The sequence below is a fragment of the Delphinus delphis genome, chromosome 17 (assembly GCF_949987515.2).
Source record: "Delphinus delphis chromosome 17, mDelDel1.2, whole genome shotgun sequence".
Taxonomy (NCBI): Eukaryota; Metazoa; Chordata; class Mammalia; order Artiodactyla; family Delphinidae; genus Delphinus; species Delphinus delphis.
The window spans coordinates 71,455,508-71,468,219 of NC_082699.1; the positions used below are offsets into that span (position 1 = coordinate 71,455,508).

The following is a 12,712-nucleotide window of genomic DNA, read 5'->3' on the forward strand; positions in this document are numbered from 1 at the left end:
TTAAGAGTTAAAAAAATCCCTTTTCAAATCGTGGAAGATAAATGGAAAAGGCTAAAACAATATGGTTCCGCACGACCCTATCTATATTTCAATCACACCATTCACTATCAAGTTTAGCAGACTTTTAATTTAGTACCTCATATGTGCAAGGGCATGATTATTAATAAAAGAATCATCCTTCAGGAAGGGCCTTGAAGTTGTTGAACTTGTAGGAAGTTGTCATGCTTCTGCTTTTATTTGGTAAGAGAGACAAAGGTAGTCTTATGAGAAAGGGTTTTGTGCTGTGTAGTTTTTAAATTTTTTTATATCTGGGCTTTCTAGCCTTAACTAAGACACTTCAAGGATGTCACACCTTTTGCTTTTTTCCCTATACAAGTAGTCCTATAAATCACCCTTATTTTTTATTTATAGATCATTTGCTCTTATGGTCATTGGCAAGGTTCTATGAAATTTTTGTATTCCTTTTAATGGGTCTTTTTAAACATTTATATAGATACCAGTGGAATGGAAGAACAGGAAAAGGAAAAGAGACGTCTAGTGATAGAGAAATTCCAGAAAGCACCTTTTGAAGAAATAGCAGCACAGTGTGAATCCAAAGTAAGTGAACACATGGTGAAGGGGGCGGGGGGTGGACTTTGACTTTGTGGACGCTGTCCTGGTAATTGGTAGGTAGATTCCAGGCTTCAGGCAGATCAACAGAATCTACAAGGTAGTGGATTTGATAGGGACTGAAAGCTGAAGACATAGCTGTGAAGCCTAAATAATTTTTTTGTGTAATGTCAGCTGATGGGAATGGCAGATGCCAAATGTTAACGATTGTTATTGCTTTGAAACTGTTTTTGCAGTGGTTTTCAATGATTTTGCTGTAGGTATTTTGTGTGGCTATCGATTTTGTTTTTACCAGTGAGACTAGGAAAGGAATAAAAGAAACTTTACATTAAATTCCAGTGTATGAGACAGATAAAACCAAAACATTAAAGCATTCTGTACCATCAGTTTAATAGTTAGAGTTATGCTTTGTCCTTTAAATCACACTTGTATTATTACATATGGGTATTTGGAAAATAATAGATCCATTCTTAACATTTTTTTTTTTCTCCTTTGTAGGCAAATTTCCTTCATGACAGACTTGCTCAAATATTGGAACTCACCATACGGTAAGAGTTTTGATACTACAAGAGCAATAAAGCAACAAAATAGAAACCATTAGATCCCTATAAATTTGTGGCTTTTTAAGTAATTGTGCTTTTCATTTAGGGTAAACACAAGATCATACAGGTCTCTGTCTCAGTGGTTTTTCTGTTTACTGGATTGTCTGATACCATTTCTTGTCCAGGGGGCTTCTAGCTTTTCTACCTTTCCTTTTTAGACCATTTATTCCTTTAAAATGGTCCTATAAGGACATTTGAGTAATTGGAAGACTCTTATTCTAATGATATGTTTAAAAAGGTAATTTCTCAGATTTAACCATTGTGACCTATAAAAACTAGTTTTATATGGTTCAACCTCATAGTTCTTTCCAGGGCAATAATGATTCTACCTATGCAGATGGCTCACTTGAATTATTAAATTTGACTTGAGTTTTCCTAAGCCATGTCTATTTGTGTCCTGTTATTAGTTATAGTCGGCCCTCCATATCTGCAGGTTCTGCATTCGCAAATTCAACCAACTGTGGATCAAAAATATTTGGGGAAAAAAAAATTCCCAGAAAGTTCCAAAACGTAAAACTTGAATTTGCTGCATGCTGACAACTATTTACATAGCATTTACATTGTATTAGATATTATAAATAATCTAGATACGATGTAAAGTATAAGGGAGGATGTGTGTAGGTCATATGCCAGTAGTGCTCCATTTTATATAAGGGACTTGAGCATCCAAGGATTTTGGTCTGTGTGGAGGGGCCAGGAACCAATCCCCTGTGGATACCATTGAACGATTGTATCTTATGCTCCAAAAACATAAGGTATCTAATATCGGTTTTTCTGTGTCTGTTGGTTGTTAAGTAATGAAGCACATGACAGAGGGAGAGAAAAACTCCAGGTTCCACCTAAGGAAAGAACCTCTGCATATTCTTATATTGACTTCAGTGTGGAGACTGGTCTGTGTATAATGTGGCACAGTAAAGGAGCCGTAGACAGAAATTGTGCTTCTGAAATTTTTTTTTACATTGCCGTATCTTTTATATTTTCAACTTGATTAACTAAATCTGTTTTGCTTCAAACCCTGTATGTATCCTTATAAACAGAATAAACAGGTAGATGCTCGAGGTCAGTTGCTTTTTTTCCCCCAGCCTTTTTTCTGCCTTCATACGCAAAGCATGTTTTCATCACTTTAACATCTTATTCTAGGCATTTACCACCATACTGCCCCGCCCCCGACTAAGTTGAGAATCACCCATTTATAAAAGTTCAGAACAGAGAATCAGACTAAAATATGCAATATACTCTATTAGATTCAGAGAAAATTGCTGGGTGCGGGCATTTACGCACAACCTAAAAGTTGAGAGTTAAGTTTTATTTGGGGACCTTGCTGAGGACTATAGCCCGGGAGACAGCCTCTCAGGTAGCTCTGAGGAACTGCCCGGAAGAGGTCAGGGAGGAGCCAGGATATATAGGAGTTTTTGGCTGGAAAAAACCATGTAGTCAAACATCAAAAGATCACTGCTAATCACAAAGAGCAGACATCTGAGGTTGATGATTTTAGTGCTTTTCTATGCATGGGAAGGTGCAAGGATCTGGGTTCATTGAAATTATTCCTTAGATATGCATCTTAACTGTTTAGGGCCAGTATCCAAAGAACAGGATGCTCCCTGTTTTTCTCCATCCTGAATTCCCCTCAGGGCGCACCATTGTAGGCGACTGCAGTGGCTGATGGCTTGATCTTGCAGAACTGGAATGGCAGGCAACACTCCCTGTCCACAGCTTCTTTGATGCCTGTTAATTGTAACAGTGAATATCTGCTGCTTTATATCTGTCGTTTTTACTAATCCTCCCCACAGTCCTGAAAAGTTAGGTAGATCCTTTCCCCCCCACCCCAGGTAAAGACACTGAGGCTTAGAGAAGTAAAGTAACTAGCTGAAGTTTATCCAGCTAGTGAGTGGAAATAATCAAAATTCAAATCCATAACTCATGTTCTTAAAAGAAATGTTGCTAGAGACCACCATGTTACATTTAATCACACTATCATAACTATATGGATTTAATATTTTAGAATAAGTATTATGACTAATTCGGTTTCATTGGTACTGCAACTACTACTAATAATTTGTATTTATTAAGCCTTACTGCTAATAGTTATTTACTGAACACTTATCGTGTTCTAGGCACTGTGCTAAGTGCATTCTTTCATTTAGTGTTTACAACAGATTTTAAAAAGATGTAGTGATTATTTTTACTTTACAAATGTAGAAACAGATGCACGTAGAAGTTTGGTAATTTATCCAAGGTCACCTAGTTAGGAAGTAGTAGTTTTGGGTACCTTACATGATACAGAGAAATGAAATAGACTTCTTAGTGTACCTTCAGGGTTTTCAGTTTCTATTTGATATATTTCCTCTTGTTAATTTGCCTCATTCTAACTACCAGATAGAGAAAAGAGTTTGTATGCTTGAGAAAAGAAACAAAATAAGCAATATTATATCTCAGTTTCCATTGTTCCTTCATTCACTTTGACCTTAGTACAATAAGAAAAAAATTACAAGGAATGCAGAGGAGCAGGAAAATACAGAAAAAGAATAAGCAGCCCCACAGATGATTGATCCAATTATTGGAATTAGTAGACAATGACCTTAAAAGAACACACACACATATCAAAGAATTTAAAGGAAAAAATATGTATATTTTAGGAGAGAAATGGAAAGTCTAAAAAAGAACTAAATTGTAGGTCAAGAACTGAATGTTATGATATCTGAAAGAAAAAAATGTCATTGGATGGGCTTAATAGTATATTGGACATTATAGAAGAATTCGCATATATTGCTCATAGGAGTATAAATTGGTACACTTTGCAAAACTTCGGCAGTGTCTTATAAAGTTAAACATATACCTGCTCTTGATCCTGTAATCCCATATCTCAGTATTTGCCCAGAGAAATGAAAACTTAGATTCACAAAAAGACATGTACATGAATGTTTTAGCAGCTTTTTTCATAATTACCAGATGCCCATCAACAGGAGAATGGGGAGAGAGTAGACAAATAGTGGTACTCTTACAATAATGAAATACTATTCAGCAGTAAAAAGGAACACATTTTGGGGGTAAATTTTAAAAAATGCATTGAGCAAAAGAAATCAAACATAAACGAGTATAGCTTGTATGGACCATTCCTATAGGCTGTATAGACCATGTGAAATTCAAGAACAAGTGACACTAACCTTCAGTGACAGCGATCAGAACATAGTTACTGTTGGATGTGGGTGTATGTGTATGGGTATGTGGGAGTAGGGAGAAATTGGTTGAGGACACAAAGGACCTTTTTTGAATGATGAAAGTGTCAGTATCTTTATCTATGGTAGAGATAAGAATGAAGTAATGAATTGAGGGAAGAACATTGGTATCATGTGACAAAAGATCAGCCTCCGAAACTGATAAAAGAAAAATATCTGAGTAGAAATACAGGCAGTAGACTCAAATAGACAATTCATTTTAAAAGAAACGCAGAATGGATACAAATCTACAAAGGTATATAGCATTAGTAGTAACCCGAAATGTGAAAATAAAAGAAAGAATGAATTCCCTTTTGCCTGCCAGAGTGCCAAAGATTAAAATAACAAGAAAGAATGATTATACCCAATATTTATAATGGTGTAAGAGGATGGCTACACTCAGATGTTGAAAGTATGAATTGCCAGTATTATGGCAATGTGTACCAGTCTCAAAAATGTAAATACACTTTGATGCAGAAATTCTGTGTGTAAGACTATAAACCAAGGAGACAGGATAAAATTATGTATAAGAATAGACCTAGGGGCTTCCCTGGTGGCGCAGTGGTTGAGAGTCCGCCTGCTGATGCAGGGGACACGGGTTCGTGCCCCGGTCCGGGAAGATCCCACATGCCGCGGAACAGCTGGGCCCATGAGCCATGGCCGCTGAGCCTGCGCGTCCGGAGCCTGTGCTCTGCAACGGGAGAGGCCACAACAGTGAGAAGCCCGCATACTGCAAAAAAAAAAAAAAAAAAAAAAAAAAAGACCTGTCAGCATTATTTATGATAATGAAAAATGAACCTACGTCTGTCCGTTGAAGTAAATCAATTATAATATATCTATATATTGAAGTACCATGCAGTGGTCATCAAAAGAAGTTAATATATGTATATATAAGATTTTTTACTAGTGAAACAAAGCAAGCTTACATGAGTGGGTATAGCATAATTCCACTGTAAAAATTATATATACATATATTCAGAGGAGAATGTCTAGTGCAGACTTAAAAACAGCTTGGTACCACTGTGATCTATGTGCCATGCCACCTTGTAGCTGGCCCGCAATTCCGTCACACTGATCCCTGCGATGAAGGAGCCTCACTCTGCTGCTGGCAGGTAGTAGCGAGAGTGCTCCGTGAAGTGAACAGCTTTGCAATGCACCTGTTGACGATGCCTCGCTCTTTTACAGCCCTCCTCCCAGTCCATCAGGAACACTGACCATTACTTCTGGGCACGCCCAATACCAGTCTGTCCCGGTCTACGAGATGAAGTTTCCAGATCTGTGTGTGTACTGAGTGGCTCACGAAGACCTCAGCATAAAGCCTAAAAATCAGGGCCAAGCTGAGTTTTCAGGGTTTACTTAATGTGTGTTAACATACTTCGTGAAAATTATGATGGAATTTATCTTTAACCGAATGCTTGGCATATCAGATTAGATATTTTGCAGCTATATTATATGATTTAGAGTACTTTTGAAGATAGGTTTATGCCATGTTAATTTCTTTTTAGGTTCCCGATGGCTTTTAAAATTGAACGTATATTGGTCTCACATTAATTGTTAAATAGTATATTTAAAAATTTTCACAAACATGTAATTTAAAAAAAAATTAAGCCTTCAGAGGGTTGAAGATGTATCAAGTGTCTACTGTATTTCTTAGACATCTACGCAACTGCTTAAAATTAGAATTGCTGTTGTTTTTCTTTATCTGCAAAAGCAAAAACATACAAATATATTCCTATCCTGGAGCAGCAGAACTGTTCTGTGGCTCTTGGTCCCCATGTTCTAGATGTCGTGGTGCGCATCCCTCTGTTCGTTCGCTGTAACGGTATGTGACAGTCATTCCTCCCCTTGTTTGTGGAGATGATAAACTGAGTAATATTCCTAGAATATGACCCTAAAATCTCCGACTTTAAAGTGTCTAGTTCTTGTAATACCGTGTTTTCTGCCAAAAGTTTGACCGTTCTACTTGAGAGTCTCAGAGCTTGCTCTTGGAGTACTGAACTGTGCAATATTTTTTACATCATTAGATGTATTAGTTTACAGACTATGCTTTGAAATTATAGTAGTATTTTGCTGTGGCTCCATTAATTAAATGAGCTATATATTTAGTATAGGAAGAAAAGACATTTAAAACAGCTACTAGTTCACCTGTGAAGAGTGTGTACATTTTGATTTCTGTTGAGAGCATATTAATTTACATTTTAATATTGTGCAGTTTTTAAATCCTTATAGTCAAAAAAGGCCCCGAATGGACTTTCAGTTTGTAAGATTTGAACTGCAACTTGTATGCATCTCTGTTTAGGATTTGTGATATTACATTTGAAAAGAGTGCCTATGGGTTTAGCAATCAAGTGTGCTATAGATCGTCAATTTAAGCTTGTATTGATTTAAGCTACCAAGATTACATGTGCTGACAGACTTACAGTGTTCTTAAAATTGTGTACATTTTAGTGAATTCCATCACATGGCAAAAATGAACAATTTCCTTTGCAACTCATAAAATTCTTTTTGGACATTTTAATAAAATAATCTGTTTATAATTCTACTACCTTTTCAGATTTGATTCCCTTTTACATAAAACAATATACATATCAAAGATTGTAACCCAAAAAATAATTGCATTTTTAGCTTTAGATTTTGTTTGAAAAATTGCAGTGAAGAAAGGCATGTTATTACTTGGTGTTTACAATTATTTGGGCACCTTTAGTAGAAACAAAAAAGTGAGGAAGTAATAATAGAACAAGCATACTCAAAATTTTTTTGAATATTTAAACCAAAGTACAGCATCTTGAAACATCTTGCAGAAGATCCTAGTCTTTTTAAACCTATCAAATGATACTCAAACATCCTGGGTGGTTTACTCACTGTTGATAACAAGACATTGTTTTCCAAGTGATAGTGCAGTCACCACTTGGGGGGTTAAATGGCCCCCATTGCAGCTGTCACTGTAACTTTACCTCTTGACGAGGTAAAATGTTTCACCATTTAATAGGCCAAGTTTTACGTTTTTTTAATTTCCCTTTTTTTCTGTATTTTTAAAGAAAGATTGTGTAAAAATCTAAGCAGGGGGACATGCAAAAACAATCATCATCCACTTGGATGTCATTTTCTAGATTAACACTGTGTGCTTTTGTATGAAAAAATATATATAATTTAATAGTAGAAGAAAAGAAGATATATATTCATTTGCACTCATGCAAAACAAACTTTGCTCTACAGACTTTCATGCTTCTCTGTGATTTAAAAATGCATGTACAGCATGTAAAGGAAAACCATTTCCGTTCATGTTTATCACACCTCTTGGTCTGTTTTGTAAACTGTAGATTTGGGTTTTGTGGGATTTTTTTCCTGTTGTAGTTGTTTTTAAATCACAGTAGACTTCTGTATATCCTAGATTACTGAACTGGTCTTGTTAACAACGATTCCCAAGAAATGAGGGGTCTTTTCTTAGGCTTTCTGTCCCTTCCAGGAGATTGCAGGAGATCCTGCACGTCATAGGTATGCCTACTATATTACGGCCAGTTTGGATACTGAAAGTTTAGGATGTGTTGAAGTTCACTGTATTGCTATATTTTTGTAGATATTTAAAACTCTTAATAAAAACCGTTAATCATTCTCTCTTTGCTATATACTGTTGCTTATATCATTCATTTTTTTCCTTGACATTGAATAGTTAACATTGAAATGTTCCTCCTATACTTGTGTTGTCTTTGCTTATATAGTCATTGGAGTTAACCTAAACACACACACACTTCCTTAATACTTCTGAACTCATTATCTTTTAGAATCATAATACTGTACTTAACCAGCAGTTAACTTCCCCTTCCTCTCAATATCTCTTTTCTTCCTTTCTGAAAATGGTACTGATTTGTTTTATTCATGCCAATATATGTACTAAATGTAATGAATTGAGTTTTTTGAAATGTAACAGTTCACTGTGCAATTCATATGTAAGCAATAAAACAAAATCAAATTACTTCTGTATACGTACATTTTTGTAATAGCCATTGCATTCATTAAATTAAACGTATTCACTATTTTGCTTTAGTTAAAAATGAAGAACTTCAGTGAAAATCAAGCCGCCAAACGGATTCATCCTCACATACATTGGAAGAATCAGAACCATAACTGCAGTCGTGGTAAGATACAAGCTAAGATTAAGCTCTTAGTGTGTGCCTGTGAAAGCACGGTTTCCACCTTTGCATTAGTCTTACTGTTTGTATTTTCAACCCTACCCCTTTGCTGTGTAAGTTACATGAAGCCTTTCTCTAAAACGATAGCTCCTCTCTAGTACCCTCTGCCACCTGGTCTGCTCTCCTGCCACTGGCAGGACAGCCCACCATAGCCAGATGGGCTTCGGGGACTTCCTTTAGCAGTTTGGCAAAGCAACGAGGAGCACAGGCTCTGGCTTCAGACCCCACCCTGCCACTCCTGGCCGTAGCCTTAGGCAGTGACGGAACTTTGAGCTTTGAAGTATGTAAAATGAGGAGAGTATGTTCTGCCCTCAGAGGTCCTCTGTTGAGGGGTAGATGAATCACTTAGAAGAGGTTCCTCGTGTCATGCCTGCGTGGCACAGACTAGACACTGAGTCAGTGTTTGTCATTAGTAATCCTTGAGTTCACCATGCATAGCGTCTTAAGCAACCTGGGCAGCTGTCTCAGTTCTGCAGTCTTAGGCCAGTCATTCCAGTTTTCTGAACCTGTTTTCTTTAGGTGTAAAATGAGCAGCCTGTGTGATGCACTCTCTCATGCGTTTTCCTTTCAGCTGTAATTCGTTGCGTCCTGTTCTCTCACCTGATACATAAGTTCACATGATTGAAAAAGCAGAGCCAGTGTGTAGCATCGAGCCCTGCCTCTTAGTTTTGCTATATTACATTCGCCTTGTACTTACACTTCGAGTCACAGGCAGACTTGGGAAGCCAGTAACTTAGCCTAGGTTCTCCCAAAGCAGAGCCGAAGACAAAGGCTTACATGTAGGAATTGCTCTGGGAAGTGATTCCAGGGAACCCCAGCAAGGGACCGGACCAGTGAAGTGCAATGAGAAAAAGCTCATTAAGAGGGTTTATTTATGAATTACCAGCACCATAGGTGACTGCAGATCCATCCTACTGGACAGCCTGAGGAGTCCCATGAAATAATCTCAGAACTGTCCACCCAGGTGAGGAAAGCTGGGGAAGCGTGTATGCTCCGCTTCTGTTCTTCATGGTCAAGGGTGGCCCTGTTGACATTAACTGCCCCGCGTTTTTGGATTGTGTGTGCTTGAGTGCTGGGCAGTTTCCCAAGGCGTGCCATGCCTTTCTCTCAGAGAAGTCCTGTGTCGCATGCACGAAGGGTGGAAGTGCAGAAGGCAGGCGTTGTCAGATTCCACCCCCGTGCATGAGGCGGGTGGAAGCCTGTGTGGAACCGGTTATCACGGCAGGATCTGGAGTAAGGTAGGGTTGGATGATGTGAAGTCAGGCAAAAGATACCCAGTATAGCACCACCTAGTGTGGTATTTAAGGACAAGATTAAATCTAGGAGCATCAGATTTATAATTTCATGTTTCCACCATCTTAGTTTAATGAGTCAAGGGAGAGATTTTTTAAAGATGGGAGACTTTAGGGCATGTTTGCATGCTGATGAGAATGATATAGAAGAAGAGAGGGATGAATTGATATAGAATAAAAAGGAAATGTTTGCAGGAATCAAGCCCTGGAAAAGGCAATAGGGGGGTACTGTACCCAGAGCGTAGGTGGAGGGGTTGACCTTTGACATGGATAAGGAACACTTTTTTCATTGAAACAGGAAGGAAGACAAAGACCGCCGGTAATTTTGTAGCTTTGGTGGCAAGAAGATCAGGACATTCCCACGGGAAAACTTCAGTTTTCTCAATGGAGTATTAGGTGAGGTCATTGTAGCCATGTGCCTTGCATTTCTGCATGTCTTGTGAACAGAGACACTATCTTTATTCTGGATTATCTTTTTTAAGGATATAGTACATCCTACAGACTTGGAACACAGAGATGGCATCTCCCTTTGGAGCCAAGGACAGACATGCTTCTTGTCCTGTATAATACAGATGATCTCTTTTCTGGGGTAAAAGGCAGGCTTGTGGCCAATAAATAAATATTTTAGGTTCCCTGTGTAATGAAACCCACCCTGTGTGTAGGTGTTACCTGACCCTCTTTGCATTGGCCCAGGGCTTGAGGAACCAGCATAAATTATCATACTCAGGCTACTGCCATTACTGTAAGTAATAAAGTCCTTTGTCTCTGACCCAAGCATCTCGTATCTTCTGCCAGCATCCATGAAATGCAGACCAACTTGTTAAGTTACAAATAAGGTAACATCTCAGACCCTTCCGCTCTGGACAGTTCTCAGCTGAGAGCAAGGGGAGGTGTGGAAGGTTTGAGGAGAGGAGGAAAGGGACCAAACAGTTGTCTTGGAGAGCAGAAAATTCAGCTTACTAAGAAAAGGTTGAGCGTCCATTTGAGGTTTCTGTGGTCATGAGCTTCAAGTGAAGTGGGTCAGGTCAGTTGCTTTTGTCCTTCAGCAACATTCAGCTGCCTCAGGTGAAGGTGTGGAGAAGGCAGGCAGTCACCATACGTGTGGGCAGCCTAGCACGGTGCCGGCCATGGGAAGCGGACACTTAGCACACACCTGCTGGGTTAAAGGAAGGGAGTGCCATTAGTGGCCCGCCTCGCCATGACCGCTGTAGTGCCTGCAGGCTGATTGCCAGACACTCTCACCTGCATTTCTTTGCCTAAAGGCTTCCTCAGCCTCCAGAGCCTCCGGCCGCCAGGTGCAGCAGGCAGGAGACATCGCCCTCCATGGGAGTAAAGACTGATCTGATAGAAGGTCGTCTGTCTCCTCTCGCAGCGGGTGTGTGTGTGCGCGCGCGCGCGCATGTGCTATGCGTATTCTACTTCCAGGGGCAACTGCCTTGGTAACGCAGCTTTCACTGGCTACCGTTCCTCTGCCGTCTTATCCCTTTGTTCTCCCCTCAGCGTTTCCTGCACTTTTCAAATAAACCACTTGCTCTCAAGTCCTTGTCTAAGGGTCCGCTTCTGGGAGGACCCAAATTTCAGCTGTTACTTAAAAGGTCACATTATTCAAAAGATTCCAACGTGAGGGACTTCTCTGGCAGTCCAGTGGTTAAGACTCCACGCTCCCACTGCGGGGGGTACGGGTTAGATCCCTGGTTGGGAAACTAAGATCCCACGTGCCACGCAAAAAAAAAAAAAAAGATTCCAATGTGTTGGATTCATCAAAAGGTGCTCATCAGGTGATTTCCCTGGAAGGTAGGGAAGGGTATCCGCTGCTGGCTTGGCACCACGACCTTTTGATTTCTTAAGGTTTTCAATTCTTTAACGTCAGGATAGTTCCACACCATGAGAAGGTCACAAACACGAACTCTTCAGAGGCTCTGCTTTCCCGCCTGTCTGAGGAGCAGGCAGGGACCCTGTATCGTCTCACTGCAGGACACGTGATTTATGGGAACAGAGAACCAAGGATGTGATGTGAACTATAGTTCGTGTCCTTATGAAATATTGAAGGCGATTCCAGAAGCACATTGCCTTTTTGCCTGATGCACAGTAAAATCTCAATAACTATCAGATGGGTGGATGGATGGATGGATGGATGGAGGGATATAATTTCCATTTTTTTGTAATTCCTATTACATTTGTCTGTGTCTGAGTGGGCATTGGCATCCCCCAAACGTCCAGCCACTGGGATAAACCCTATCATTCTTTTTTAATCAATTTAATATTGCCAGACCCAAGACAGGGTTACCAGTGACTCTTCATGGAGGTGGCTGAGGCCATTCTCTTAGTAACATACCGCAAGAGCTGTCATCTCAGTCCTTGGCATATGTCTTTGGTGGGTTATTGGTGACCCATAGGTGGTCTCATAAGATTGATTAAATATACTCCCTTCTGTATTTTTATAATAGAAGATTGTGATTTCAGTGATTGGGGAGTGAAGATATCTTTTCCCCCTCCGTTCCTCTGCCATCTCACCTTTGCCATCTATTCATGTACCAGCATCTTCAAAACCAAACCAGACAAAGAAACGTTGATGGGAATATTTATTGAGCCCCTACAGTGCACTCCAGGAAACATATAACCACCCCCTCGTTTGCCTTCTCCAAAGACACATTTGGATGTGAGCTGACAAACATCACAGTGCACATGTGCAAGGGTCTTCCTGCCTCTTCCCGCCTTGAGCCTCTGCTGAGGACAGAGAGGATGGAGATGGGCCCAGAGAGGTTACAGTAGCAGGAGGGACAGAACGATAGGGTGTGATGGTC

The 12,712-nt window shown here is 39.7% G+C and overlaps 1 protein-coding gene across 11 annotated transcripts in view; it reads left to right on the top strand.

The window, feature by feature from the left end:
• The window catches only part of EFR3A (EFR3 homolog A), a 181,206-nt gene that overhangs the window by 87,804 nt on the left and 80,690 nt on the right, over nucleotides 1–12,712 (top strand). For 7 of the 11 annotated variants that reach the window (XR_009516671.1, XR_009516673.1, XR_009516675.1 and 4 more), the window contains exons 21-23: nucleotides 494–597; nucleotides 1,108–1,157; nucleotides 8,472–8,562. Coding sequence is in view for 2 of the 11 variants with exons in the window: in XM_059995204.1 (XP_059851187.1) it covers nucleotides 494–597; nucleotides 1,108–1,157; nucleotides 5,612–5,717 (260 nt within the window). In the remaining 9 variants the exon portion in view is untranslated. Of the gene's footprint in view, nucleotides 1–493; nucleotides 598–1,107; nucleotides 1,158–5,611; nucleotides 8,408–8,471; nucleotides 8,563–10,206; nucleotides 10,431–12,712 lie in introns of those variants that run through there. The other 4 variants (XM_059995204.1, XM_059995206.1, XR_009516677.1 and 1 more) reach the window with 3 other exon arrangements.